General features: G+C 50.7%; 1 protein-coding gene across 1 annotated transcript in view; it reads right to left on the reverse strand.

Annotated features, from left to right (window-relative positions):
* The window catches only part of LOC115569844 (histone-lysine N-methyltransferase 2C-like), a 68,130-nt gene that overhangs the window by 1,319 nt on the left and 38,948 nt on the right, over positions 1-27,863 (reverse strand). Inside the window, exons 38-67 of the mRNA XM_030398008.1 lie at positions 27,202-27,308; positions 26,873-27,001; positions 26,676-26,762; positions 26,446-26,555; positions 26,042-26,222; positions 24,005-24,136; positions 23,684-23,716; positions 21,748-21,876; positions 20,916-21,254; positions 20,443-20,516; positions 19,463-19,666; positions 14,259-14,393; positions 10,328-10,928; positions 8,366-9,231; positions 7,589-7,873; positions 7,071-7,435; positions 6,822-6,955; positions 6,294-6,692; positions 5,744-6,111; positions 5,516-5,615; positions 4,768-5,184; positions 4,528-4,642; positions 3,986-4,070; positions 3,809-3,872; positions 3,149-3,381; positions 2,260-2,646; positions 1,685-1,792; positions 593-1,606; positions 245-511; positions 3-50 (exon numbers count right to left, since the gene is read on the reverse strand). Coding sequence (XP_030253868.1) covers positions 3-50; positions 245-511; positions 593-1,606; positions 1,685-1,792; positions 2,260-2,646; positions 3,149-3,381; positions 3,809-3,872; positions 3,986-4,070; positions 4,528-4,642; positions 4,768-5,184; positions 5,516-5,615; positions 5,744-6,111; positions 6,294-6,692; positions 6,822-6,955; positions 7,071-7,435; positions 7,589-7,873; positions 8,366-9,231; positions 10,328-10,928; positions 14,259-14,393; positions 19,463-19,666; positions 20,443-20,516; positions 20,916-21,254; positions 21,748-21,876; positions 23,684-23,716; positions 24,005-24,136; positions 26,042-26,222; positions 26,446-26,555; positions 26,676-26,762; positions 26,873-27,001; positions 27,202-27,308 — 7,516 coding nt within the window. The remainder of the gene's footprint in view (positions 1-2; positions 51-244; positions 512-592; positions 1,607-1,684; positions 1,793-2,259; positions 2,647-3,148; positions 3,382-3,808; positions 3,873-3,985; positions 4,071-4,527; positions 4,643-4,767; positions 5,185-5,515; positions 5,616-5,743; positions 6,112-6,293; positions 6,693-6,821; positions 6,956-7,070; positions 7,436-7,588; positions 7,874-8,365; positions 9,232-10,327; positions 10,929-14,258; positions 14,394-19,462; positions 19,667-20,442; positions 20,517-20,915; positions 21,255-21,747; positions 21,877-23,683; positions 23,717-24,004; positions 24,137-26,041; positions 26,223-26,445; positions 26,556-26,675; positions 26,763-26,872; positions 27,002-27,201; positions 27,309-27,863) is intronic.

Below are 27,863 nucleotides of genomic sequence, written 5' to 3' on the forward strand. Positions count from 1 at the left end.
ACAGCGCTATTCTTCCTGCCCGACGGGTCCAGGAGGTCCGGACTGTTCACCTGGAGGAGGTCAGAGGTCACACGGCTGTTCAACTCAGGCAACACCAGATCAATAACAGGAGTCATTCCGAGGGCCACCTACAGTACCCACAATGCAACAGAGCCACCGAGTGACATCACTGGAGTGAGATCACATGCAGCTTTACTCGTTTTCATAAACGCATTCGTTCTGTTCACACAAGTTATTTCCTCACCATGTTGCCATGGGAACCAGGCCTGTCCTCCTCCTCAGACCGGACACTCTCACTGGACAGCTGGCGGCGGGCGATGGGTGGAGCCTGGCTGTTGGGTGATGGCGTGGCCGTCGGGGATGTCTTGTCCTTCAGCAGGTGTCTGAGCAGCTCCTTCCCTGCGTCTCCGTCTTTACCTCCCCCGTGGAGAGGAGAGGGGGAGGAGAATCCCTCACCCTCTTCCATCTTCACCACGCCTCCTCCACACGCTCCTCCCTCCTCACGCTCCTCCTGCAGGGAAGACGAGGACAAACAGACTGAGAACCTGAACTGACACAGAGCTGCAGTGACAGTGACATCACAGGGACTGACCTTGACCTCCAGACGGGCTGCAGACAGGGGGCCTCTCAGAGGGTCCATGCCCAGGAGGGAGCCCCTCTGCTGGGCTGCTGAGATCACCGACAGCTGCCTCTCCAACTCCGACGATGGAGCCAGACCGCAGTGGGAGGAGCTCAGAGAGAAGGACAGATCTGATTGGTCCATGCTACCCCGTGTGGGTGTGGAGCAGGAAGTGTCTGACACAGCAGGAGTGGGCGGTGCTGTGATGTCATCAGAGTGCGAAGACAGCGGCGTCCTGGCTCCTCCTCCCCCCGCAGCGTCGTCTCCGTCCCTCTTCCTGCTCCTCTTCTTCTTTGTTTTGTCGTCGGGGAGGATGTCAGAGTAGAGCTGCATCAGGGAGGCGGGGCCTCCAGAAGAGGAGCAGGGGAAGGAGGCGGGGAAGGGGGTGGAGGGGGAGGAAGAGGAGGAGTCGTGTCCAAAACGATGAGCCTGACCTCCAGGATGAGGGAGGGCAAGTCCTGCTGATCCGATCCCAGCTGGGTGTCCCTGTGCCTGGGCTGAGGGCCCCGTGGGGCCTGAGAACCTTGGTCTGGTTTGGAGGTTGGAAGGAACCACATCGATGTGAGGCCCGTGGTCAGGCAGGGCCCGGCCCAGCTCTGCTGTGGCCCCAGGAGGTAGACCTGGAGCCAGGGGAGCTCCAGGGTGCAGTGGTCCTCCTGTGAAGCCCTGGTGGAGGCCTGCCTGCTGGGCGAAAGGTGCCCCTGCCTGGTCCTGGTGCTGTGGGTGAGGTCTAGAGGCTGGGGGGGACTGGAGGAAGTCCTGGGGCAGCTCAGAGCTGAAGAAAGGCATCTGGGAGAGAGTGTCCCCTCCCGGGCCAGGAGCTGACCCGGCAGGTCCTCCAGGTCCCGGTGTTTGCCCGACTCGAGCCCCTGTTGGAGCTCCAGATGGAGGCATGCCTGCTACTGCGGCTCCAGGAGCCAAGGAGGCTCCGAGGAGGCCTTGCTGCTCCAGCTCCAGCCTCTGCTGCAGGGCACGATGACGCTCCACCTGAGAGGAGAAGAAGAAGATGAACAGCTGTGTGTTGCTGCTTCCTGTTGTGTGAGTGACGGCGGCGTGATGTTTTACCTCCTGCATGAGCTGAACTCTCTGCCTCTCCTGCTGCTCCCTCAGCCGCTCCCTCCGCTCTCTCTCCTGGAAACCTTCGCTGAACGGGTTGTTGTCGTCAAAGTTCACCTGCAGGAGGTGGAGGCAGAAATCTCAGTTGTCTGTGGGTGGAGGAGCTTTACTCTAAGAGGAGGCCAGTTACTATAAAAACCTTTGTGGTAGAGTTTGTAAGAACAATAACCAGAAACAGAATCAGGTTCCTGAACCAGGTTCATCATCAACACGCAGACTGATGAAGAGCTGCTGATGTTTGGAGCCGACACATCTGCAAACTGAGGTTTTGTCTTTATGGATCATTTTTTATACTTGAGAAATGTTTTTGCCCTGAGTGAACATCTGTCTGCACCTGCGACTGCTGCAGTCATCTGTTCACATTCACATTAAAGATGTCAGCAGGTGTAACTGTCAGACGCTTGTTACACAAAGCGACATCAGGTAGAGGCGATGACATCATCATTTCCGAAATGCTCAGTTTTACATCCACACAGAAATGTTTAGAGAACCTCATGAACAGATTGGAAGCTTTTAGTCGTTACCTGCCGCGAGGCTCCGTCCCCTGCTGCTCCGCTGGGCCCACCGGTCGGGCCCCGGGGACCTGCAGGGAAGCCCGCTGTCGGAGCAGTGAGGCCGGGCAGCATGACCGGGGGGCTCTGGGTGTGAGGAGGAGCTGGGGGGGCGTTAGGCAGGGCAGGGGGCATCTGAGTCGGCATCCTCTGAGCCATCACCCCCGGGGCCCCGGCCCCTGGAGGCCAACCAGGGCCGACGTTTGGAGCGCGGGCCGGTGCAGGTCCGCCCGGGCGGGGCTGCATGGGCGCCGTGGGCTGTGAGAGGAGGGGGGCTGCTGGCTGAAGAGCTCTCTGCTGCTGCTGTTTGCTCCTGTAGTCCTCAATCAGCTCGGCGTGATCCTTCTGCTGCTTCCGGATCTGAACACAGAAACACAGAACACAACGTCACAGCGACCATCAGAATTATAACTGCTTCTTTTTAGTCGTTTCATACTAATTTAAACTTCACCTTCAAATTCGACTGAATAACAACGTTAACAAAGCATTTAAAGAGTCAAACAGCAGCCATCTTTTAAATATGTCTGGCAGTTTTATTGATTTTGCCAAACAGGTGATTTTGCTTTTATCTTTGACACCAAATCCTCAGCCATCGTCCTCTCCGTCAGAGGAAATATTCAGTTCTTCCTTTACACCAGGCGGCCCGGTTCTACTAGGTTAGACTCCAGCAGGTGTTGGTCTACCTGCTATCACCTGAATCACCGCTAACAAAGTGGCTCTGCTAATTCAGCTACAGACACGTTCCATTTCCCACAACTTGTGTCTTAGTTCAAAGTTTCATTAAGTTATTTAAGAGAAAAATAAACTGTAAACTAACTTTTAAACACTAATCATATAAAAAAGCCCGGTTGTGGTTGCGTACCTGCTCCAGCTGTTTCTGCACCGCCCCCTGCTGCTCAGTGATGTTGCGGAGCTGGGTGGCGTCCTCTTCGGCGAAGGGTCGGCCGGCCTTCTTGGCTGTTCTCTGTTTGGCCGACAGAGACTTCTTGGACTTGCGGTGAGCGGCGATCTGATCTTCCAGGAGGCGCTGCTGCATCTGCAGGAGCTGCTGCGTCTCCCCCAGCCACTCCTCGTACTGCCGGCGCTGAGACTCGTCTGCAGGAGGCACGACAAGGAGGAGGAACTCTTCAATCAACAAACATCAACTTTCATTTCAATGATCTGATATCGATTCATCAAACCCTGAGATCGATCTTTGAGGACAGGCTCGTCCTTCATGGTACTGACTTTCTGTCAGTGTCACTCAACACACTCAGATTATGAAGAAGAACTATTTAAGAACCAACACACACGATTTATATTCTTACATTCTAAAGGTGAACTCTCCTTTTGAAGTTACAGCATTAGTTCTCATATCCACAAAAATCTGGTTTTATAACTGAAATAATTGACTTGTAGTTGAAACAGTCGCCATCGCTGCCTGTTCTCTGACCGGGTCGACCCGTTTCTCTGCTCTCACTAATGAACGTTTCAATCCTCACGACGACTTTAACTGTGTGAGCGACTCAGTGTTGATACTCACTGACGAAGCCCGGGCCGAAGCTGGGGGGGTTGGGTCGCACCAACTGGGGGTTCAACTTCCCGTCCTGACAGGAAGAGAAGACACTTCTTGTTTGAACCAAAACTCAGCAAACACACTTCAACAACACACCAGGTGTCACGTTAATTATTCTCCCCATGATGTCATGGTTCTACACACCTGGACCACCGGGTGTGGAGGCTGAGGGGCCCCCTCTGGACCCGGAGCCACCGGAGCCACTGGGGCCACCGGAGCCTGCTGGAACCTGACACACACACACACACACACACACACATTTTAATAATACACGCATTTTAATAAAAGGAAACAAATGCTTTTGAACGTGTTTTCATGGTGGCAGTGGAACCAGAAACTACATCAGCATTTGGACTCTGATCATCAGCTGGACAAACAAAGAGACTTTAGACGGCGTTGAGCTTCCAGATGTTTCTTTTAGAGTGAAATACTAAAAACACAGCGTAGAAATAGAAGTATCAGCATCACAACATACTTCTAATAAAAACCCTAACCCTGTTGACACAGAAAGGCTCATTTCAGAATAATATCTGTGAGATGAAGATTTATAAGTTTACTGTAAATGGAAATCTTCCACCTCAGTCACAAGTGATCGATAACCACAACACTTCCTACTCGATCGGCCTCGATTCTGATCGATCAGCTGCTTCATCAATGGTTATCTCAGAGGTCAGAGGTCGTCCTACCTGTTGATGACCATGGGGCTCAGTCCCAGGGTGCCCTGGGTCATGACCTTGTTGATGCCCTTCAGAGCCACCATCTTGGCCTTCATGATGGGGTCAGAGATGGAGTCAAAGTCTGCTGCACACACACACACACACACACACACACACACACACACACACACACACACACACACAGTGAGTGCCTCATCAAAATAAAAGCACAGAGCACTATGAGCAGGTCTGCCTGGGTTCAGGTCTTACCCATGTTGGGTAACACAGACTCTGGGCTGGGCCTCTGTCTGATCAGGGCCTGCATCTGTTTCTGCTGCTGCTGCTCCTGGCGCTCCTGGTCCAGGAGGTCCTGCAGGAGGAGCGGCTGCTCCTCTAGGAGCAGAGGCCTGTTCTTGCTCTGGTCCTGGTTCTGATTCTGTGGGAAGACAGCTTGGGTTGGGGTCTGGGTGGAGGTCCCCGGGTGTGCAGGCTGAGTCTGGGGGTTGAGGAGGAGGTGAGGTTGGGAGGGCTGCAGGGGCAGCTGGTGAGGCGGGGCAGGGGGGTCCTGAGGAGTCAGACTGGGGTGGGGAGACACCAGGAGACCCTGAGGGTGGGGACTGAAGAGAGCCGACGGGGACAAGGAGGGTCCAAATGGTCTCTGCTGCTGCTGGAAGACGGACTGTGGACCTGGAGTCAAGGAGGAGACAGGGCAGGAGACAAGGGGGAGGAGGAGGAGACAAGGAGACAGGAGGAGGAGACAAGGAGACAGGAGGAGAAGAGAGAGGAGACAGGAGGAGACAGGAGGAGACAGGAGGAGAAGAGAGAGGAGACAGGAGGAGGAGAAGAGAGAGGAGACAGGAGGAGAAGAGAGAGGAGACAGGAGGAGACAAGGAGACAGGAGGAGAAGAGAGAGGAGAAATCTTTTGCTCAAAAAAGAACAGATCACAAGAACTGATCAATAATGATCTGAATCAGATCTTTGATCAGTTCATCTTTGTGGAATTTTAGTTTATTTTACCTCCAGACATCGGGGGGTGAGCCATGGGAGCCAAGCCCGAGGAGGGGGCCTGATCCTGGTTCTGAGAAACTGCCCCTGAAGCAGAACCAGAGTCCTCCACCTTCACCCAGCAGGGACGGAGGGAGGGACAGATGTGAGGGACAAGCTCATCATTATCAAATGATTAATGATTGGCTCACACCGGCATTCATTAGTCAAAATTAAATAATAAATAAGAGATGGTCCCACCTTGGTGGCCTGGGCTCCTGGAGGTCTTGGGGGTCTGCTGGTGGTGACCAGCCCAGCTTGTGATGCAGACTGCTGGGCTGCAGAGGAGACGTCCCTGGCTTCTGTCTTAGCAACGTCCTGCACTTCCTGTTTGACCTGGCCTACGTAGGAGTGGCCGTCTGTCTTTCTGTTCCCGCTGAATCCGTCCTTCCTCTCCCCCACTTCCTTCTCCTCCACCTGCTCCCCCAGGTCCAGCTCCTCGTTGAACATGTCCTTCTTGTCCTCCAGATTGAGCTCGGGGTCAGCGTATGCGATCAGGTCGAACTTCCCCGACAGCAGGAAGTCATCGAGATGGAGGTCATTGGGACCCAGATCCAGGTCTTCTTTACCTGAAACAACCAGCAGAACACTTCTGGTTAATGTCACTATGACAGGAAGCTTCAAAGAGCTGTCGCGGTTTGTTGTAACGAGATGAGACAAAGATAATAAAACATCTTTATGGTAAAACTGAATATTGATACTGATATATTGTAGTAATGAAAAGGCCAAGATGTGATTCGTGTGTTCTCACCATCCTCAGGGTCAAGGTTCAGGTTCAGGTCGACTAGATCTTTCACCTCCACGTCCTCCAGATCCTTCACGGCAGAGTCCTCTCCCTCCAGGTGCTCCTCCATCCCATCACCTCCTGGGAGCGCTGACTCACTGCTCTGCGTCAGTGTCGCTGTGTGTCCCAAGTGCTGCTGATGCTGCTGGTTCTGCTGCTCCATCACCATCTGGTGGCCCAGTGGCGTCTCACCCATCCTGTTCCCCTGACCGGGCTGGACCGAATGCTCGGAGTCCGCGGTGGGCAGAGGGAAGGGCAACCTCAGGCGATTTTCAGGGGCACGGTGTCTTAGCTCAATGTAGGGCTGTCCCATGATGCTGTGCTGCTGGAGGGGGAGGGCGCGTGGGAGGAACTGCTGAGGGACGCCTGGGGAGGGAGGAGAGAGGCGTCAGTGACCTCACAGCTGCATACGCTGTTCTCTTAGTGTGATGTCATTTAAGCTATTATCAAAAAAACTCATTTAAAACATCTAATGACGCGTTGCCCCGTCCTCACCTGGCATCATGTGAGCACCGGCTGCCGTGAGGGGTCGGATCCCTGTAAACTCCACAGGTCCAGGAACTGAACCCTGGGGAGGATGCAAGAAAGAGTCCTGGAGACCTGCTGGAGGTCCTGGAGGTAAACCGAACCTGGAGCGGACAGGAAGAGATCACCAGATCAGGACAGAGGAGGACACACAGAGACAGGGACAAAGAAAACCCGTCATCAGAGCGGGTCAGGACCAGGTCCTGCAGCTTCTCTCACCTCAGGACTGGTCCTCGGACCCCCAGCTCTCTGGGGAGGCTCTGCCTTGGGAGGGAACCTTTATTGGGGTTGAAGCCCCTCTGCTGCTCCCCTGGGAAACCTCCAGGGAACCTTGGTGCTGGAGGCCCCACTGCCCCACCAGGCCTCACTGTGCCAGGGTAAGGGGGTGGGGGACGTCCAAACATGTCTGTTGGAGGAGCAGAGGAGGAGTCCTCTTGGGACCAGAGACGAGACGGAGCAGAGGGAGGTATGGGCCCAGGAGGAGCAGCAGGGGGTCCTGAAGCTGCTTCCTGAAGACCTTTCTCTTGCCGCAACGCACTCTTCTGCTGCTGCTGCCTCAGGATCAGCTGCCGCAGCCGCTGACGCTGCACAAGAACACAGAAGAACACGGTGGAACACAGACCTGAGACCAGCTGAACACTGCATCAGAAACATCATCCAAACATTTCAGCTCTGATTTAAGAAACAAAATGCCTCTCTTTCATCTGTGTTTCCCTCCTGGAGAACACCTGGCTTACCTGTCTCAGCTTCTCCTCTGAGTCACCAAGCTGCGGCAGCATGCTCATTGGTCCGTCTAAGGAAGCCACTGCCAGCGCTGCCATTTCATTGGCTGTCGTCTTGTCCATCTGTGGGGTGCCGGGTGTCATGTGACCCTGCTCGAAGGCGTCGTGACCCGGAGTCTGACCAGCCAAGCCAGAGAAACCGCTCTCATCCAACATCCCAGGGTGCTTTGGGGTCTGGCTGCTGGGGGTTCTGGGAAATGAGTCCTGATGTTGGTGTTGTCTCCCTGGAGACTGCTGCAACTGAAGACAGGAGCAGAAACATATAAACACTGTGAGCCTTTTCAATGTGTTTTACACAAAGACGGGAAGAAGTTCATGTAGAACATGTGCTGAATTTACGAGAAGGCTCCAATCATTTAGAATATGACAGAGACAGCGTTTCATAAAGTTCATAAAGTTTGTTTTGACCTAACAACTCTTAAAATCACTACATTTGTAAAGGGAGTCTGGTGATGTTGTGGTGACTGGTTGTATACGTTGTGTTCACAGCGTCTGCTGCTGACACTGACAGGTTAACAGAGACCAAACATGTCACAGTGAAGCACCTGGAGATCAGCCACACTGCTAACAGAACGAGGTCTCATGTGGTCCAGACATCCTCTGAATGTGGTCTGAGTGACTAGATCTTAAATGTGTTTATTCACACCTGTGCTAAGAGCTTTCCACTTGTAATCGGATTACTCAGGATGACTGTTGATACCAAGTGTGAACAGCCTCTCTGTGATCTGTTACCTGGTGGTGTGTCATGTTGAAGGTCTCTCCAGACAGTCCTCCAGCCAAAGGCGATGAACAGGATGCTGCAGGCTGAGCAGTGAAGCTCTCCACTGGGTTCTGGCTGAAGGGTTCAGGGGCCTTCTGGGGCCGTGGCGTGGAGGGCTGCTGGGCGTAGGGATCCGGCAAGGGGCGTGGTGTTCCGACAGGCTGGGCGTAAGGGTCAGCGCTCCGCTGGCTCCCAGGTGATCGTGGGAAGCGCTCAGAAATGGAGGGGCGGGGCGTCCCTGGGTTGGAGGAATACGGGTCAATGTTTGGGTGTGAGGGGGACGGCCGCCGGCCAGCAGACTGCTGGTTAAACTGGTCCAGTCTCAACGCAGGTGGTGTGGTGAGGTATGTGGGGTCAGAATGTGGCCGTGGAGTACCAGGGGTCTGAGGGTTGGCATAGGGGTCAGGTGAAGGCCTGGAGGTCAAAGGTGACTGCTGGGCGAAGGGGTCATTGATCTGCTGACTGTAGTCAGGTCTGGGAGTGCCGGGCGTCTGGGCATAGGGGCTGCGATGGGGGGAGCCCAGCCCAGACAGCGGACTGGAGGGGAAGGCAGGGTCCTGCGTCTGGGGGAGGGCGAAGGGAAGATCTGTGGGTCTAGATGGGTCCCTCCTTCCTCCTACTGTACCGCCAAACACCTCCGGCTGAGGCTGGTGCTGGGGGGGCATCGGGGCTTTAAACAACCCACCCTGGACCGGTTCACCAGCCCGACCGAACAGTTCAGACACCGCAACACGCATCGTACTGCTGCTGGGAGGAGTCCGCTGGAAGGTCTCAGCTGCTCGGAGACCAACATGTCCGGAGGAGGGACTCATCATACCTGCTCCTCTCTGCTGAAGACCTGCAGGAGAACACAAGGAGCACACCGTCACCAGGAGGAGAACACAAGGAGCACACAGTCACCAGGAGGAGAACACAAGGAGCACACAGTCACCAGGAGGAGAACACAAGGAGCACACAGTCACCAGGAGAACACAAGGAGCACACAGTCACCAGGAGAACACCAGGAGCACACAGTCACCAGGAGGACCACACAAGGAGCACACCGTCACCAGGAGGAGAACACAAGGAGCATACAGTCACCAGGAGGAGAACACAAGGAGCACACAGTCACCAGGAGGACAACACAAGGAGCACACCGTCACCAGGAGGAGAACACAAGGAGCATACAGTCACCAGGAGGAGAACACAAGGAGCACACAGTCACCAGGAGGAGAACACAAGGAGCACACAGTCACCAGGAGGAGAACACAAGGAGCACACAGTCACCAGGAGGAGAACACAAGGAGCACACAGTCACCAGGAGGAGAACACAAGGAGCACACAGTCACCAGGAGAACACAAGGAGCACACAGTCACCAGGAGGACAACACAAGGAGCACACAGTCACCAGGAGGAGAACACAAGGAGCACACAGTCACCAGGAGGACAACACAAGGAGCACACAGTCACCAGGAGGACAACACAAGGAGCACACAGTCACCAGGAGAACACAAGGAGCACACAGTCACCAGGAGGACAACACAAGGAGCACACAGTCACCAGGAGGACAACACAAGGAGCACACAGTCACCAGGAGAACACAAGGAGCACACAGTCACCAGGAGGACAACACAAGGAGCACACAGTCACCAGGAGAACACAAGGAGCACACAGTCACCAGGAGAACACAAGGAGCACACAGTCACCAGGAGGACAACACAAGGAGCGCACAGTCACCAGGAGAACACAAGGAGCACACAGTCACCAGGAGAACACAAGGAGCACACAGTCACCAGGAGGAGAACACAAGGAGCGCACAGTCACCAGGAGAACACAAGGAGCACACAGTCACCAGGAGGAGAACACAAGGAGCACACAGTCACCAGGAGGAGAACACAAGGAGCACACAGTCACCAGGAGGAGAACACAAGGAGCACACAGTCCGTGGGACCCACCTGGTTGGGGCCCGAGGACCCTGGAGATGTCGGCGGGTTTAGAGTCTGGCGAGGGTGCAGGAGAACCAAAGGCATCGTGGGCCGGAGAGGCGCTGAGCGAGTTGCGACGCTGCTGCTGCTGGGGAGCTGGGAGGCCACCAGCCTGGGAGGAGGCAGGGCGAGGAGTTCCTACTACCTTACTATAGGGGTCCCATGGTGAGGAGGGGCGGGAGGAGGGTGGGGAGAACATCTGGGGGGAGGATGGGGGCTGGTGGAGAGGGGAGGAGGGGTGGGGGGAGTGAGGGAGTGAGGAGAAGCCGGAGGGGGGAGGGGCTTGTGGTCTGAGGAAGACGTCGTCAGCCTGTCCTAAACTCTGGCCTCCCTGCAGGAGGAGGTGCTGTCTGCACTGACCCTCCCTGGATGCTGGTAGATGGAGAGGGGAGGCGTTACCCCCGGCGACGGGGCTGCGGCTGTCTGTGTCCGGCGACAGCTGACCGGCGAGGCGCTGGCCGGCTAACAGCTGCTGCTGCTGCCTCTGCTGCAGGAGCTGCTCGTTCTTCACCTGCTCCAACTTCTGAGTGGCCTCCATCTTGGCCTGCTGCTTACTCATCTGACGTAGTTGCTGACAAACAGACAGAAATACAGAGAGACACAGAGACAGACAGAGACATAAAGATAGACAGACAGGAGGAGGGGACAGATGTCAGTGTGTGATTGGTCTCTATATGTGGAGTTAAAACATGATGACATGGCAGCTAGTAATGCTCGCTGTCCCTGTCTCTCTCAATGTGATCAGTGATGGATGACTTCACAGCATGCAGGGTGGAGGTGGGTGGAGGTGGGTGGAGGGGGGACAGCAGAAACCACATGACTAACACACCTCTCTCATTAGACTCATTACACTTTCATGTTTCAGATGCTCAGAAGCCATTTTCATTTCTCTTTTTGTTGTTTTCACACATAAATTGAAAACCGGAATCAATTAATTGTTACATTTTTTTATTCTCAGAAAACCAGACAGGAAAAAAAATTGACTGAATAAGATGTTAGAAATGTTTTTATCCAGATTATGATTATAAAACATTTCTGACAGTTTCTGACTTTAGTCTCAATTTAGATTAGAATAATAAAATGAGTGATGTAATGATGATCCACCACTCAAAAAGTAAGAATTGAGATTCTCAAAAAAATATTAATGAAATAAAAAAAGCAGATAAAGTCTGTGTTCTTCTCTGAACAAAATGACGTCAGTGACACCTTCAGACGAGTCCGGCAGAATTTATACTTCAGAGCATGACGTCACGTGTTTTATTTTCAGTCACAGAGAAAGAAATGCAAATAAATATTGTTAAAATCTGGTTTAAGTATTTCTTGAGTCTTCTGAGAATAAAATGATTCAGAAGTTTTTCCAGAATCACGATGTCACATCAGTGAACTGCCTCACAACCATACAGGTTGAATACAAACACAGATTGTGATTTAATGACTGATGCATGAAAGGATCAAACTACTCGTCGTCAGACAGAACTGTGTTGGTCCTCCTGTGGTTCTGGTTCTGTTGGCGGGGGTGGGGAGGGGAGGGGAGGGAGGGGAGGGGGGGGGGCTTTACAGTCACATCTTGTTCGAGCTGATCATCAGTCCTCCCTGTCTGTCTCTCACCTGCTCATCACACCTGCAGTGATACCTGCTCACAGTGAATGTGACGCTGCTGTCGTCCTTCAGCACACAGTCCAGACTCCGGTTCTGCTCTCAGACTGGATCACACTTCCTGTCACATGACCTCAGAGCTCAGCTGTCAGCGGACCACCCGCTTACATCACACTTCATATTTCTGACACTGAAGGTGGTGGAAGCTACACGTGGCTGAGCAGAGCTGGTTCTGACCAGTCCATTCAGTTCTGATTCAACATCAGTTCAGTCTGAGATGAATGGATCACAACACTGATGTTGTGTGGAAAGAACGACGACTGTAAATTGTAGAAGGAACTTTCTAACTGGTGCATTATTAGGAATATTAATGTTAACATCAAGAGTTTAATTAAATGGTTTCAGAGGTTTGTGGTTAAAATCTGTCTGTGAAATAAATCAGAAATTGTTCTGACGCACCGAATTATTACAGATGCTGCCATCGAAGAAGCAGACAGTACTGACAGATGCAGGCCCGCTTGTTCCACAACCTTTCTGGCTTTCTAAAGACAGATTTCTGAGTTTACGAGGTTCTTTCAAGTGCACCTGAATGCACCATGAACACAGCAGACGACGGAGTTTCTCCGTGTCGAGGTGTGTTTGTCACAGACTCACTCAGCAGAGAGATCCACTTTAATAATCCGATGATTCATATGAAGGACGGGCTGAGCGATGTGACCAATTATTATAAAATGAGGAGAATCAAAACTGGTATTTGGGATCGATATTCCTCTACAGTGGAAATTAAAACCTTTGTGTCAACAGAGTTCTACAGTAACAGTTTGAGGTACTTGAGTATTTCCTTTCCTTCCTCGCCACTGCATTTATTTTATAACTTTAGTTTCTAGTTACTTTGCAGATTTCAATTACTCAGAGTTTATAGGCTGTTTATTGTGACGTGTAACCAATCAGACAGTGTTGTGGGCGGGACACCGTCTGAGCAACGAGCGCATGTTTAAATTAATCTATTTTATCAGCGATCTGACAGAAAAATCACTGATATCAATAATCAGAAAATACTGAATATCGGCCCTGATCATTGGCCGATAATCAGCCTTAATATCAAGAAAGAAAATCTGTTGTTCAAACCGGCAGAGAGCAGAGGGGAACATGTGGAGCATAGAGATATTCCTGATCTCTTGAAACACCACCTTCAGACAAACGGACATGCTGAGCTCCCTTTACTGTGCGATGAGGCAAGAAAAGTGACAGAGTGTTTCCAGCTGAATGACCTGAGAGCTGTTCTCAGGTCAGTGTGAGGTGGATGCTGAAGGACGGCAGCAGAGCGACATCCAGCGCGAGGCAGCATCCCTACAGAATAAAATCAGTCAGTTCTGAGACGACTGAGGCCACGGACACCGACTCTGGGTCAACTCCACTTCAGCTGCTCTCAGACTGAAGTGACTAATGAAGCTGTCTTTGTCTGTGATGTGTTTGTGTAAATCAGTCAGATCAAACTCCCTCCAGGTTTCCCACAATCCTGTCTCTTTCTATACAAACTGTCCCAGAGAAGATGACCGTGACCGTCCTGGATCCATGTGTCTGAAATCCTCTTTGGTCCGGGAGAGTCTGCGTCGGCTCGGTCTCACTTCAACACTTCTCGTCTCCAGTGTGTCTCCTGGAGCTCAGTGATCCGTCATCAGCTACTGATGAGACCAATGAGCCTGTTATAATAATTATAATAATAATAATATTCAACAACTGACCCAACAAAATTGCTGAATTTCAGAGTCACAAAGTACGTGATGTATTATTGAAATTACTTCTATTTGAATTATTTGTATTTTGATATATTTGACAGCAAGCGAGAAGCCTGTTGATGTTTCTGCGCTCGTCTCTGATGTCAGTCGACACATTATTTATCTGTTACATTAACTGTGACTACTTGATTGATTGAGGGTGATTCTGATGTGGGTTTGTATGAGGTTCTTCTCCCTGTTCAGAGGATTACATATATTTGTTAAAGTGGAAACTATAATTTGAATAGTTTGAGTTGGACCTTCAGCGGCTGACGGTCATCTACTGCAGGTCACACTGACCAGAGATCAGCACCTCACACGACCCAACATCAGAAGAACCCGACTATCTCTTTAACATCCCTGGATGTCACGTTGATGTTAGTGACCAGCTGCTGACCTCCAGGTGATCACAGTGAAAACTGAAGTGTGAGTGGACCGGCGGGGCGGCGACCCGGGACAGGAAGAGGATTTCCGAGGGTCATGGATCCAGGAAGTCTGCCTCGAACGGGTTCGCCTTGAGATCTTACCAGAGCCTCTTTTCCACCTCCTGCTACAGATGCCTGGTAGGGACAATCTTTATCTGTTGGTGATTTTAGGGCTTTGCTTTGGGGGAGATTTTCCTGCCTCTTCTTACCGGCTCCCCATCTGTCATTTACCTCTCCCTTTTCAATGACAATTACATCAGAGATATTAGTTGGAGTGAGTGAGGCTCAGCAGGCATGCACATCATCACACCAATCATCTTCATCAATGACACATGACATCAGCGCTGTTACTCCTTCATGCCCCCGGTAAACCTCTCCGTCTGTCTCTGCATCCCCTGACATGCAGCCTGGTGGTTACCATGGTTACTACTCAGAACAGGAAACCAACACCATGCTGCCGCCATGATTGGACCACAGCGGCAGTCATCACTGGACTACGTGACGAAAAGCTTTAGCACTTCCTGTTTCATTTACAGCTGCAGAACCAGAAACACATGTTACACACACACTGTCCTCTAGAGACCAAACACAGTTACTACCTGTTGCGTCAAAGATCACCAGTAAAGAAGAATTTCATCCAAAATCATTTAAAACCTTTTATTACCTCAGTCTCTTCTGAGAAACTACAAAAAGTAAAATCCAGTCCTCATCTCCAGTTAGTGATGTGTTCTCTCCTGCAGACTGTGATCACAGCAGACGAGCTGTATGGTACATCTTTATAACCTCAGGAGGAGAGGAGGACTTTATATCATCAGGAGGAGGAGAGGAGGACCTTATAACCTCAGGAGGAGGAGAGGAGGACTTTATATCATCAGGAGGAGGAGAGGAGGACTTTATATCATCAGGAGGAGGAGAGGAGGACTTTATATCCTCAGGAGGAGAGGAGGACTTTATATAATCAGGAGGAGGCGGAGGAGGACTTTATATCATCAGGAGGAGGAGAGGAGGACTTTATATCATCAGGAGGAGGAGAGGAGGACTTTATATCATCAGGAGGAGGAGAGGAGGAGTTTATATCATCAGGAGGGAGAGGAGGACTTTATATCATCAGGAGGAGGAGAGGAGGACTTTATATCATCAGGAGGAGGAGAGGAGGACTTATATCATCAGGAGGAGGAGAGGAGGGACTTTATATCATCAGGAGGAGAGGAGGACTTTATACTCAATCAGGCGGAGAGGAGGACTTTATATCATCAGGAGGAGGGAGGACTTTATATCATCAGGAGAGAGGGGAGGAGGCTTTATATCATCAGGAGGAGAGAGGACTTTATATCATCAGGAGGAGGAGAGGAGGACTTTATATCATCAGGAGGAGGAGAGGAGGACTTTATATCCTCAGGAGGAGAGGAGGACTTTACATCCTCAGGAGGAGGACTTTATATCCTCAGGAGGAGGAGAGGAGGACTTTATATCCTCAGGAGGAGGACTTTATATCCTCAGGAGGAGGAGAGGAGGACTTTTATATCCTCAGGAGGAGGAGAGGAGGACTTTATATCCTCAGGAGGAGGAGAGGAGGACTTTATATCCTCAGGAATAGAGGAGGACTTTATAACCTCAGGAGGAGGAGAGGAGGACTTTATATCATCAGGAGGAGGAGAGGAGGACTTTATATCCTCAGGAGGAGAGGAGGACTTTATATCCTCAGGAGGAGGAGAGGAGGACTTTATATCATCAGGAGGAGAGGAGGACTTTATATAATCAGGAGGAGGAGAGGAGGACTTTACATCCTCAGGAGGAGAGGAGGACTTTATATCATCAGGAGGAGGACTTTATATCATCAGGAGGAGAGGAGGACTTTATATCATCAGGAGGAGGAGAGGAGGACTTTATATCCTCAGGAGGAGAGGAGGACTTTACATCCTCAGGAGGAGGAGAGGAGGACTTTATATCCTCAGGAGGAGGAGAGGAGGACTTTATATCATCAGGAGGAGGAGAGGAGGACTGTATATCATCAGGAGGAGGAGAGGAGGGACTTTATATCATCAGGAGGAGAGGAGGACTTTATATCCTCGGGAGGAGAGGAGGACTTTACATCCTCAGGAGGAGGAGAGGAGGACTTTATATCATCAGGAGGAGGAGAGGAGGACTTTATATCATCAGGGAGGAGAGGAGGACTTTATATCCTCAGGAGGAGGAGAGGAGGACTTTATATCCTCAGGAGGAGGAGAGGAGGACTTTATATCCTCAGGAGGAGGAGAAGAGGACTTTATATCATCAGGAGGAGGAGAAGAGGCCTTTATATCATCAGGAGGAGGAGAGGAGGACTTTATATCCTCAGGAGGAGGAGAGGAGGACTTTATATCATCAGGAGGAGGAGAGGAGGACTTTATATCATCAGGAGGAGAAGAGGAGGACTTTATATCATCAGGAGGAGAGGAGGACTTTACCTCCTCAGGAGGAGGAGAGGAGGACTTTATATCATCAGGAGGAGGAGAGGAGGACTTTATATCATCAGGAGGAGGAGAGGAGGACTTTATATCATCAGGAGGAGAGGAGGACTTTACATCCTCAGGAGGAGGAGAGGAGGACTTTATATCATCAGGAGGAGGAGAGGAGGACTTTATATCATCAGGAGGAGAAGAGGAGGACTTTATATCATCAGGAGGAGGAGAGGAGGACTTTATATCATCAGGAGGAGAGGAGGACTTTATATCATCAGGAGAGGAGGACTTTATATCATCAGGAGGAGAGGAGGACTTTATATCCTCAGGAGGAGGAGAGGAGGACTTTATATCATCAGGAGGAGGAGAGGAGGACTTTATATCCTCAGGAGGAGGAAAGGAGGACTTTATATCCTCAGGAGGAGGAGAGGAGGACTTTACATCCTCAGGAGGAGGAGAGGAGGACTTTATATCATCAGGAGGAGGAGAGGAGGACTTTATATCCTCAGGAGGAGGAGAGGAGGACTTTATATCCCTCAGGAGGAGGAGAGGAGGACTTTATATCATCAGGAGGAGGAGGGAGGACTTTATATCATCAGATAGGAGAGGAGGACTTTATAACCTCAGGAGGAGGAGAGGAGGACTTTATATCATCAGGAGGAGGAGAGGAGGACTTATATCATCAGGAGGAGGACGAGGAGGACTTTATATCATCAGGAGGAGGAGAGGAGGACTTTATATCCTCAAGAGGAGGAGAGGGGGAGGACTTTATATCATCAGGAGGAGAGGAGGACTTTATAACCCTCAGGAGGGAGAGAGGAGGACTTTATATCATCAGGAGGAGGAGAGGAGGACTTTATTCATCAGGAGGAGGAGAGGAGGACTTTCTATCCTCAGGAGGAGGAGAGGAGGACTTTATATCCTCAGGAGGAGGAGAGGAGGACTTTATATCATCAGGAGGAGGAGAGGAGGACTTTATATCATCAGGAAGGAGGAGGAGAGGAGGACTTTATATCAATCAGGAGGAGGAGAGGAGGACTTTATATCATCAGGAGGAGGGGGGAGGACTTTATATCCTCAGGAGGAGGAGAGGAGGACTTTATATCCTCATAGGAGGAGAGGAGGACTTTATATCATCAGGAGGAGAGGAGGACTTTATATCCTCAGGAGGAGGAGAGGAGGACTTTATATCATCAGGAGAGGAGAGGAGGACTTTATATCCCTCCGGAGGGAGGAGGAGGAGGACTTTATATCCTCAGGAGGAGGAGAGGAGGACTTTATATCCTCAGGAGGAGGAGAGGAGGACTTTACATCCTCAGGAGGAGGAGAGGAGGACTTTATATCCTCAGGAGGAGGAGAGGAGGACTTTATATCCTCAGGAGGAAAGGAGGACTTTATATCATCAGGAGGAGGAGAGGAGGACTTTACATCCTCAGGAGGAGGAGAGGAGGACTTTATATCCTCAGGAGGAGGAGAGGAGGACTTTATATCCTCAGGAGGAGGAGAGGAAGACTTTACATCCTCAGGAGGAGGAGAGGAGGACTTTATATCATCAGGAATAGAGGAGGACTTTATAACCTCAGGAGGAGGAGAGGAGGACTTTATAACCTCAGGAGGAGGAGAGGAGGACTTTATATCCTCAGGAGGAGGAGAGGAGGACTTTATATCCTCAGGAGGAGGACTTTATATCATCAGGAGGAGGACTTTATATCATCAGGAGGAGGAGAGGAGGACTTTATATCCTCAGGAGGAGGAGAGGAGGACTTTATATCATCAGGAGGAGGAGAGGAGGACTTTATATCATCAGGAGGAGGAGGAGGACTTTATATCATCAGGAGGAGAGGAGGACTTTATATCCTCAGGAGGAGGAGAGGAGACTTTACTATCCTCAGGAGGAGGAGAGGAGGACTTTATATCATCAGGAGGAGGAGAGGAGGACTTTATATATCAGGAAGGGAGGAGAGGAGGACTTTATATCATCAGGAGGAGGAGAGGAGGACTTTATATCATCAAGAGGAGAGGAGGACTTTATATCATCAGGAGGAGGAGAGGACTTTATATCATCAGGAGGAGGAGAGGAGGACTTTACATCCTCAGGAGGAGAGGAGAGGAGGACTTTATATCCTCAAGAGGAGAGGAGGACTTTATATCATCAGGAGGAGGAGAGGAGGACTTTACATCCTCAGGAGGAGAGGGGACTTTATATCCTCAGGAGGAGAGGAGGACTTTATATCCTCAGGAGGAGAGGAGGACTTTATATCCTCAGGAGGAGAGGAGGACTTTATATCCTCAGGAGGAGAGGAGGACTTTACATCCTCAGGAGGAGAGGAGGACTTTATATCATCAGGAGGAGGAGAGGAGGACTTTATATCCTCAGGAGGAGGAGAGGAGGACTTTATATCATCAGGAGGAGGAGAGGAGGACTTTATATCCTCAGGAGGAGAGGAGGACTTTATATCATCAGGAGGAGAGGAGGACTTTACATCCTCAGGAGGAGAGGAGGACTTTATATCATCAGGAGGAGAGGAGGACTTTATATCCTCAGGAGGAGGAGAGGAGGACTTTATATCCTCAGGAGGAGAGGAGGACTGGGTTTTACTGTCTGTTCCTTTAAGACCTTTTCCTGCAGAGAGGCTGTGTTAATAAAATGTGTTTCTGTATTTCCTCCTGAACTCAGAGTGCAGGATCTCCAGGTTACATGTTCAGGTTCATTAGAACCTGCTGCTGCATCTCTGATGGTTCTGAATCTGATCTGGATCACTTCAGATGAATACATGGTACAAGAGTCTGGTGTTGGTTTCTCTCTCTGGTTCTACTTCATGGGGGGTGACGTGTTAAAGACAAACACACTGACACTCTGCTCACCTGTCTGAGCTTCCACTCCTGCTCCTGCTCTGTCTCTTTGGGCCTCAGCGGGTCCTTGAACGCCCCCTCCATCTCCATGGCAACAGGGTCGTAAGGCCCCAGCGGCGGCGGTGGCGGCTGCGTGGGTTGGTGCCGTTTGAGCGGGTCGTTGGACAGCTGCACCTTGTTGATGCGCTGAGCCGCCCGGTTATCTCGAGCTTTTTGCTGCCGGAGAGAAAACAGCGGCTGGTTGACACAAACAGATTCAAACACTGAAAGACGAGACGCCGAGAGTGAGGAGCTCAAAGTAAAACACACGAAGCGCTCTGGATCGCAGAACCTCCTCCTGGTTCTATTACGCTTCAGAGTCGGAGGTCTGACATTACTGTGACTGCACCCGTTCGCTCTGTTTCAGGGTCGAGCCCTCAGCCACCTGATGACAGACTAACATCTGACTTCCTGTCACATTTTAAATCCGTTTCAGACCAAAAAGGTTCAGCTGCTGGTTCAGAACCAGAAAACTGGTTCTAGAGTGGCCCGAACACTTTCCTGGTCTAGAACAAAGAACTGCTTACATGAGGGACTGGGGCGGGTTATCGTGACCAAGGATAACTAAAACCACTTTTTAAAAGCCAGAGCTAGTGTAGCATGTTCTGACTGACCCGTGGGAGAATAAACTACAGGTCTGAACGGTTCTGAACTCTGAGGATCGGTCCTGTTCAGATGTGTTCCTGACCAACACTTGGGCCGCCACACTTGTTCCTAACAATGGTGGCAAACTGGATCCGTAGACACTGACTGAACGATGTGACTCTCATGGGAAAGCAAAGCGGTTCTTAAAAGGTTCACAGGCTGAACCAGAACCAGCACTTTGGTGGAAGAGTGGTATGACAGAAACTGCTCTACAAACACATCAGTGGTTTCTGAAACAGGAAGTAAGACATGGTTCAGTTCGCAGTTTCTAATCTGAACACGTTCCTCCGCTCCGACAAGAAACTCACCACGAAGGGCGCTCTGTCCTGAGAGCTGGCCTTCCTCCACAGCTTCGCTATCTGCTTCACTCTGGTGGACCAGTCTGACACACACACACACACACACACACACACACACACACACACACAGTGTTATAAAAAGTATTCTAAGGTTTTACTGAAGTAAAAGTCTTTAAGTATCAAAAGTAAAAGTTATTTATACACATTTTTGGTTGTGATGCAGCATGTGATCTGTAAAGTAACTAGTCATTAAAGTAATCAGAAGATTGTAGCAGAAAGACCAAAACCACTGAAAATGATAATAAAGTACAGTAAATGTACTCAGTTACATTCCATTAACGCGTCAGTCGCATCGGATTTTCCTTCACTACGTCATCATCATTCATCGGCTCATCCTGGAAAGTAACTAAGTACATTAAATACATTACCACCAAGTGTGACTGTGTGTGTGTGTGTGTGTGTGTGTGTGTGTGTGTGTGTACCTGGGTACTGCTCCCTCAGCTGGGGGAAGTTGGTGATGCAGTAGAGCACCGGAGCAACAGTCGCCATCTCTCCCAGAGTTTCTTCTTTCTCCCACTTCAACATGCTCCTCTGAGCCGTCGACATCACATCCTGCTCCCCTTCTCCCGCAGACCCCTGGTTAGCCGAGGCCAGACCGGGGGCGGGGCCTCGGAGCGAGGCGGGGGCGGGGCTCTCTGGAGGGGGCAACCTAAAGCCTGCTGGGCCCTGGGTGCCGCTAGGCATCATGGGAGTTTGATGAAAGTGTGAAGCAGCTCCCATCAGGCCGTTCATCAGCGGGAGACGAGGAAACACAGCAGCTGCTGAAAGATGGTGGTACTGATCACAAACAGAACCTGAGAACGGGTTTCACTGTTTTAGAGACAAAAACGTTACACATCACCCGCGACACCGACGGGTCGCCCGCGACACCGACGGGTCGCCGCGACACCGACGGGTCGCCTGTGACACCGACGGGTCGCCCGTGACACTGACACATCTCTGTTACCTGACCTGCACGACGCGGTTTTCTTCAGGAGTGGAGATCATTGACCTGCTCAGGTTGTGTTTGTTGGTTCTACTGTGGTTCTACTGTGGTTCTACTGTGGTTCAGTAGCTCCGTGATTAAACAGTTATTTGTCTGCTTTAAGCGTGTTTCCTGGTAACAGTTCAGACTCTGTGGTGCTGTAGAGTCTGTGACAGTGATTTATTTTGAAAATTGACTGGACGCCCCTGACTTCCTGTCTGCTTTCCAGTAACACCAGGAGTGTGTGTGTGTACCTGTGTGTGTGTGTGTGTGTGTGTGTGTGTGCGTACCTGTGTGGTGTGTGTTTGTCTTGCTCCCAGCAGCAGTGTGTGTGTGTTGGCTCTGCTCTGATTGGCTGTTGCTTCCATTTGGACTGAGAACAGCAGTGAAAACCTCCTCCACGTCCTTGCCCTCCAGCTCTGCACACACACACACACACACACACAGTGTTGTAAAAAAGTACCCAACAGTCATTCTTGAGCAAAAGTAATAGTTAGGGTATCTCCAGATGTGTTGATGTTGAACCGACGTTTTATACTCGAGTCCAAGTCTTAAAGTATCAGGACAGTAACTGATCCATATATTGACATGTGTGTATAAACTGTGAGTCAGCTGATCGTCTGTCACTGTTTTTATCTGACTGATGAGAAAATACATTCATTTAAAATGTGATGCAGAATGTAATCTGTAAAGTAACTAAAGTTATCAGATACATGTAGAAGTGCAAAGTAGCAGAAGACTGAAATACTCAAGTAAAGTTCTTCAGAATTGTACTTAAGTAGAGTATCTGAGTAAATGTGACAGGTGTGCTGAGGTGAGACAGGTGTGCTGAGGTGAGACAGGTGTGCTGAGGTGTGACAGGCGTGCTGAGGTGTGACAGGCGTGCTGAGGGGTGACAGGTGTGCTGAGGTGAGACAGGTGTGCTGAGGTGAGACAGGTGTGCTGAGGTGAGACAGGTGTGTTGAGGTGTGACAGGTGTGTTGAGGTGTGACAGGTGTGTTGAGGTGTGACAGGTGTGCTGAGGTGTGACAGGCGTGCTGAGGTGTGACAGGCGTGCTGAGGTGAGACAGGTGTGCTGAGGTGAGACAGGTGTGCTGAGGTGAGACAGGTGTGCTGAGGTGAGACAGGTGTGCTGAGGTGAGACAGGTGTGCTGAGGTGAGACAGGTGTGCTGAGGTGTGACAGGTGTGTTGAGGTGTGACAGGCGTGCTGAGGTGTGACAGGCGTGCTGAGGTGAGACAGGTGTGTTGAGGTGAGACAGGTGTGTTGAGGTGAGACAGGTGTGCTGAGGTGAGACAGACGTGCTGAGGTGTGACAGGTGTGCTGAGGTGAGACAGGTGTGCTGAGGTGAGACAGGTGTGCTGAGGTGTGACAGGTGTGCTGAGGTGTGACAGGCGTGCTGAGGGGTGACAGGTGTGCTGAGGTGAGACAGGTGTGCTGAGGTGAGACAGGTGTGCTGAGGTGAGACAGGTGTGCTGAGGTGTGACAGGTGTGCTGAGGTGTGACAGGTGTGCTGAGGTGAGACAGGTGTGCTGAGGTGAGACAGGTGTGCTGAGGTGAGACAGGCGTGCTGAGGTGTGACAGGCGTGCTGAGGGGTGACAGGCGTGCTGAGGTGAGACAGGTGTGCTGAGGTGTGACAGGCGTGCTGAGGGGTGACAGGCGTGCTGAGGTGAGACAGGTGTGCTGAGGTGAGACAGGTGTGCTGAGGTGAGACAGGTGTGTTGAGGTGTGACAGGTGTGCTGAGGTGTGACAGGCGTGCTGAGGGGTGACAGGCGTGCTGAGGTGAGACAGGTGTGCTGAGGTGAGACAGGTGTGCTGAGGTGAGACAGGTGTGCTGAGGTGAGACAGGTGTGTTGAGGTGTGACAGGTGTGCTGAGGTGTGACAGGTGTGCTGAGGTGTGACAGGTGTGCTGAGGTGAGACAGGTGTGTTGAGGTGTGACAGGTGTGCTGAGGTGTGACAGGCGTGCTGAGGGGTGACAGGCGTGCTGAGGTGAGACAGGTGTGCTGAGGTGAGACAGGTGTGCTGAGGTGAGACAGGTGTGCTGAGGTGTGACAGGTGTGTTGAGGTGTGACAGGTGTGCTGAGGTGTGACAGGCGTGCTGAGGTGTGACAGGCGTGCTGAGGTGAGACAGGTGTGCTGAGGTGAGACAGGTGTGCTGAGGTGAGACAGGTGTGCTGAGGTGAGACAGGTGTGCTGAGGTGAGACAGGTGTGCTGAGTCTTACCTGGGATCTTGTACAGTTTGCTGAGGATGGCACCTGCAGCACAACGACACGTTACTGATCAAACTGTTTCTACTGTGACTGATTCTGCTCTCATTAGCATCACATCGTCACAAAACATAACATAACACTGCTGATCCCACATCAGAACTTCAACAGCTCAGAAAGTGTTCAAGTCTCATCAGGACCGACAGTGACTCAGTGACAGAAACATCAGACACTGAGATAAATAATTATAAATTAACAAGAAGAAATAAAGTGGACAGAAAAGTGAGAACTGAACAAAGAGACAAAACATTTAGACCATTTAAAATCTAAACGCACCGTCAGTGACCATCTTGTCAAGCTCAGGACTCAAGATGGCGTCCAGAGGCTCCTCCTGCAGCGTCCTCTGGCCACGCCCACCACTTCCTGTCAAAGAGGGGTCATCGGCCATGGAGCTGATGTCAAGACCGGCTGAGAGAGAGACAGACAGACAAAGAGAGAGAGAGACGACTTAAGTAATGACCTGAATGAAAGAAGACACAGACAAACAGGAAGTGAGCAGGAAGAAGAAGAAGCAGTCAGTGTTATCTGGAGGAGAAGAAGAAGAAGAAGGAGCAGTCAGTGTTATCTGGAGGAGAAGAAGAAGAAGAAGAAGCAGTCAGTGTTATCTGGAGGAGAAGAAGAAGAAGAAGGAGCAGTCAGTGTTATCTGGAGGAGAAGAAGAAGAAGAAGAAGCAGTCAGTGTTATCTGGAGGAGAAGAAGAAGAAGCAGTCAGTGTTATCTGGAGGAGGAGAAGAAGAAGAAGAAGAAGAAGCAGTCAGTGTTATCTGGAGGAGAAGAAGAAGCAGTCAGTGTTATCTGGAGGAGGAGAAGAAGAAGCAGTCAGTGTTATCTGGAGGAGAAGAAGAAGAAGCAGTCAGTGTTATCTGGAGGAGATGAAGAAGAAGAAGAAGCAGTCAGTGTTATCTGGAGGGATAAGAAGAAGAAGCAGTCAGTGTTATCTGGAGGAGAAGAAGAAGAAGCAGTCAGTGTTATCTGGAGGAGAAAAAGAGAAGCAGTCAGTGTTTATCTGGAGGAGGAAGAAGAAGAAGCAGTCAGTGTTATCTGGAGGAGAAGAAGGAAAGAGAAGCAGTTAGTGTTACTCTGATGACGGAGGAGAAGAAGAAAGCAGTCAGTGTATCTGGAGGAGAAAAAGACGAGACGCCGTCAGTGTTTATCTGGAGGAGAAGAAGAAGAAGCAGTCAGTGTGTATCCTGGAGGAGAAGAGAAGAGGAAGAAGCTAGTCAGTGTTAGAGTCTGGAGGAGCAAGAAGAAGAAGCAGTCAGTCGTATCTGGAGGAGAAGAAGAAGAAGCAGTCAGTGTTATCTGGAGGAGAAGAAGAAGAAGCAGTCAGTGTTATCTGGAGGAGAAGAAGAAGAAGCAGTCAGTGTTATCTGGAGGAGAAGAAGAAGAAGCAGTCAGTGTTATCTGGAGGAGAAGAAGAAGAAGCAGTCAGTGTTATCTGGAGGAGGAGAAGAAGAAGCAGTCAGTGTTATCTGGAGGATAAGAAGAAAGAACAGTCAGAGTGTTACTGGAGGGATACGCAGAAGAAAGAAGCAGTCAGTGTTATCTGGAGGAGAAGAAGCAGAAGCAGTCTAGTGTTATCTGGAGGATAAGAGAAGAAGCAGTCAGTGTATTGGCAGTCAGTGTTATCTGGAGGATAAGAAGAAGAAGCAGTCAGTGTTATCGGAGGAGAAGAAGAAGAAGAAGAAGAAGCAGTCAGTGTTATCTGAGGAGAAGAAGAGGAGGAGGAAGAGGAGGAGGAAGGTCACACTGTGGAGTCTTACCGAACGGAGAGGGGGAGCGCTCCACCTGGAACTGAACTGAAAACAAGAACACCACATTATCATCCAAACAACCTCTTCTTCGTTGGTATCATTATTTGGTTCTCCAGCAGCAGCGGTGCTGTGAACCAATGTGCGCCATCTTGACTGGATCAGAGGCATGTGGACACGAGGTCAGTTACTTCATCACTCACCGACCATCAATCAACAATGTCTACACAGTGGAATCAATACGTTTCAATTAACAAGATCAACATGACAGGAAGGAGGAAAACAACCAGAACCATGAGGTGAGTGATGGAGCCAGTCAGCTGACTGAGAGAGTGAGTACCTGTGTGTCCTGTCCCCAGGATGTGAGGATCAGTGTTGAGAACATCAGACAGATCCACCAGAGCTCCCTCCGGACATGGCTGGATGGTCACACACACACACACACACACACAGACACACACACATGATTCATGGTGAAATATCACACAGGGTACAGGTGAAGTAGATATGTAATGGAAGTGTAAATATGATGAAAAGAAAATGACTTGATAAATAACTCACGCAGCGTTCCCTGCTTCTTGATGGCGTTGGTTGTCATGGCAGAGAGGCCATGTAATCCAGGGGTGGAGCCTTTTATTTCATCTGTCGCTGCTCCTGATTGGCCGGCACCTGGTGTCTCTGGCCCCGGCCTCCTGTCCACCAGCCGGCTCCGGTCCAGGAGATCCCGACCGAAGAACGCCTCCTGAACAGGAAGACACAGCCAATCAGAACACTGGTATCAACTAACAGAGTTGTGTGTGTGCGTGCGTGTGTGCGTGCGTGCGTGCGTGCGTGCGTGCGTGCGTGCGTGCGTGCGAGAGAGAGAGAGAGAGAGGAAGAGAGGAGAGAGAGAGAGAGAGAGAGAGAGAGGAGAGAGAGAGAGAGAGAGAGAGAGAGGAGAGAGAGAGAGTGGTGGTGTGTGTTACCTGGAGATAGGAAGGGAACGCCTCCTCCAGCTTGGTTTTCTTCTTCCTGTACCTCTTCTTCACCTTCTCCATCGTCTGGTCAGCAGGGGGCGCCGTCTCCATGGAAACGTCTGTTATATGACACACATAGTAACAAATTACCTTCATCAGTCAAACTGTGGGTCACACAGCTCTGTGACACAGGACAGGTGGGGGTGTGGTCCACAGGCACAGGTGAGTGGAGGTCTCACCTTCATCTCGACCCATCAGCGTCTCTGTTGAGTCTTTCCTGCACAGTTTGATTCTGCCTCGGCCCGGCCTTCCCTCCACGCTGACGCCTCATGAAGCCCCCGATAACCTGAGACACATGGAGACAGGTAGACATAAAGACACGGAGACGGGAAGGGATGAAGTCAGAGGGTGACTGCCTGCTCCTGTCCCTCCTCACCAGGCCTGTAGGGTTTCCTCTTCCTCTTCTTGTTGCCGTCGGTAACCTCAGGCTCCTTGGTGACATCATCGTCGTGGGCGTGGTCTCGCTCAGGACTCGAGTCAGATTTCATCTCACACTCCAGGTCACCTGGAGAGGGAGGAAGACAGTTTAACTTTAAACAGTTTAGTGAGTGAGGACACGTCAGACCTGCGTTTTAAGTTCAGGTTCAGTTTTAGGTTGAGGTTCAGTTTTAGGTTCAGGTTCAGTTTTAGGTTCAGGTTCAGTTTTAGGTTGAGGTTTGGTCGTGAAGGTGGGCAGTGCATGAACATGAGTGTGTGACCTCTGACCTCTGCTGGGGTCCTGCTCAGTGGGGGGGTTCGGGCTCAGACGGAGTCTGCAGGACGGACACACTGTTCTGTTGATTGATCCCTCAGCTTCAGTTGTGGGTTTACACCTGCAGACAGGAAACAGCTGATTAGTCTGATGACTCTGATGAGGAAACACCTGCAGCTCTGTTCAATCAATAGCCACAGCTGTGTAAACAGGAAGGATTTCTTAATGTTAACCATCAATTATCTTACATATTCATATCTTCACTCAGAGAAATCTGTGTCAACAGTGAGCAGGAACTGTCTGACCGAGCTGAGCTAACCAGCCAGTGTTCTGTCATGTAGTTTCATTATTAGCATCATGTTGTTAAATGTGACATCAGCTACATGTCACTATCCTGTCCTCAGATCGGCCACGCCCCCTCTGATCCATCGGGTCAGAGTGACACAGTTCTGGTTTCATTGAATTCCCCAAAGAATGAAGGACAGTAAGAGAAGAGATCTGTGGCTTCAGCTCGTCCACAGAGAGGATGAAGACGGTAAACTAGACGTCAAACACCTCATCACAGGTGAGTCAATGATGTCACTGAGTGAAGGACAGGTGAGCCGGCTGTGTCTGCAGATGGAAGTGAATCTAAAAAAAGTCTTTGTAAAGTTGAACCTTAAAACAGCTGTTTTAG

This window comes from Sparus aurata, chromosome 19 (assembly GCF_900880675.1).
Source record: "Sparus aurata chromosome 19, fSpaAur1.1, whole genome shotgun sequence".
Lineage (NCBI taxonomy): Eukaryota > Metazoa > Chordata > Actinopteri > Spariformes > Sparidae > Sparus > Sparus aurata.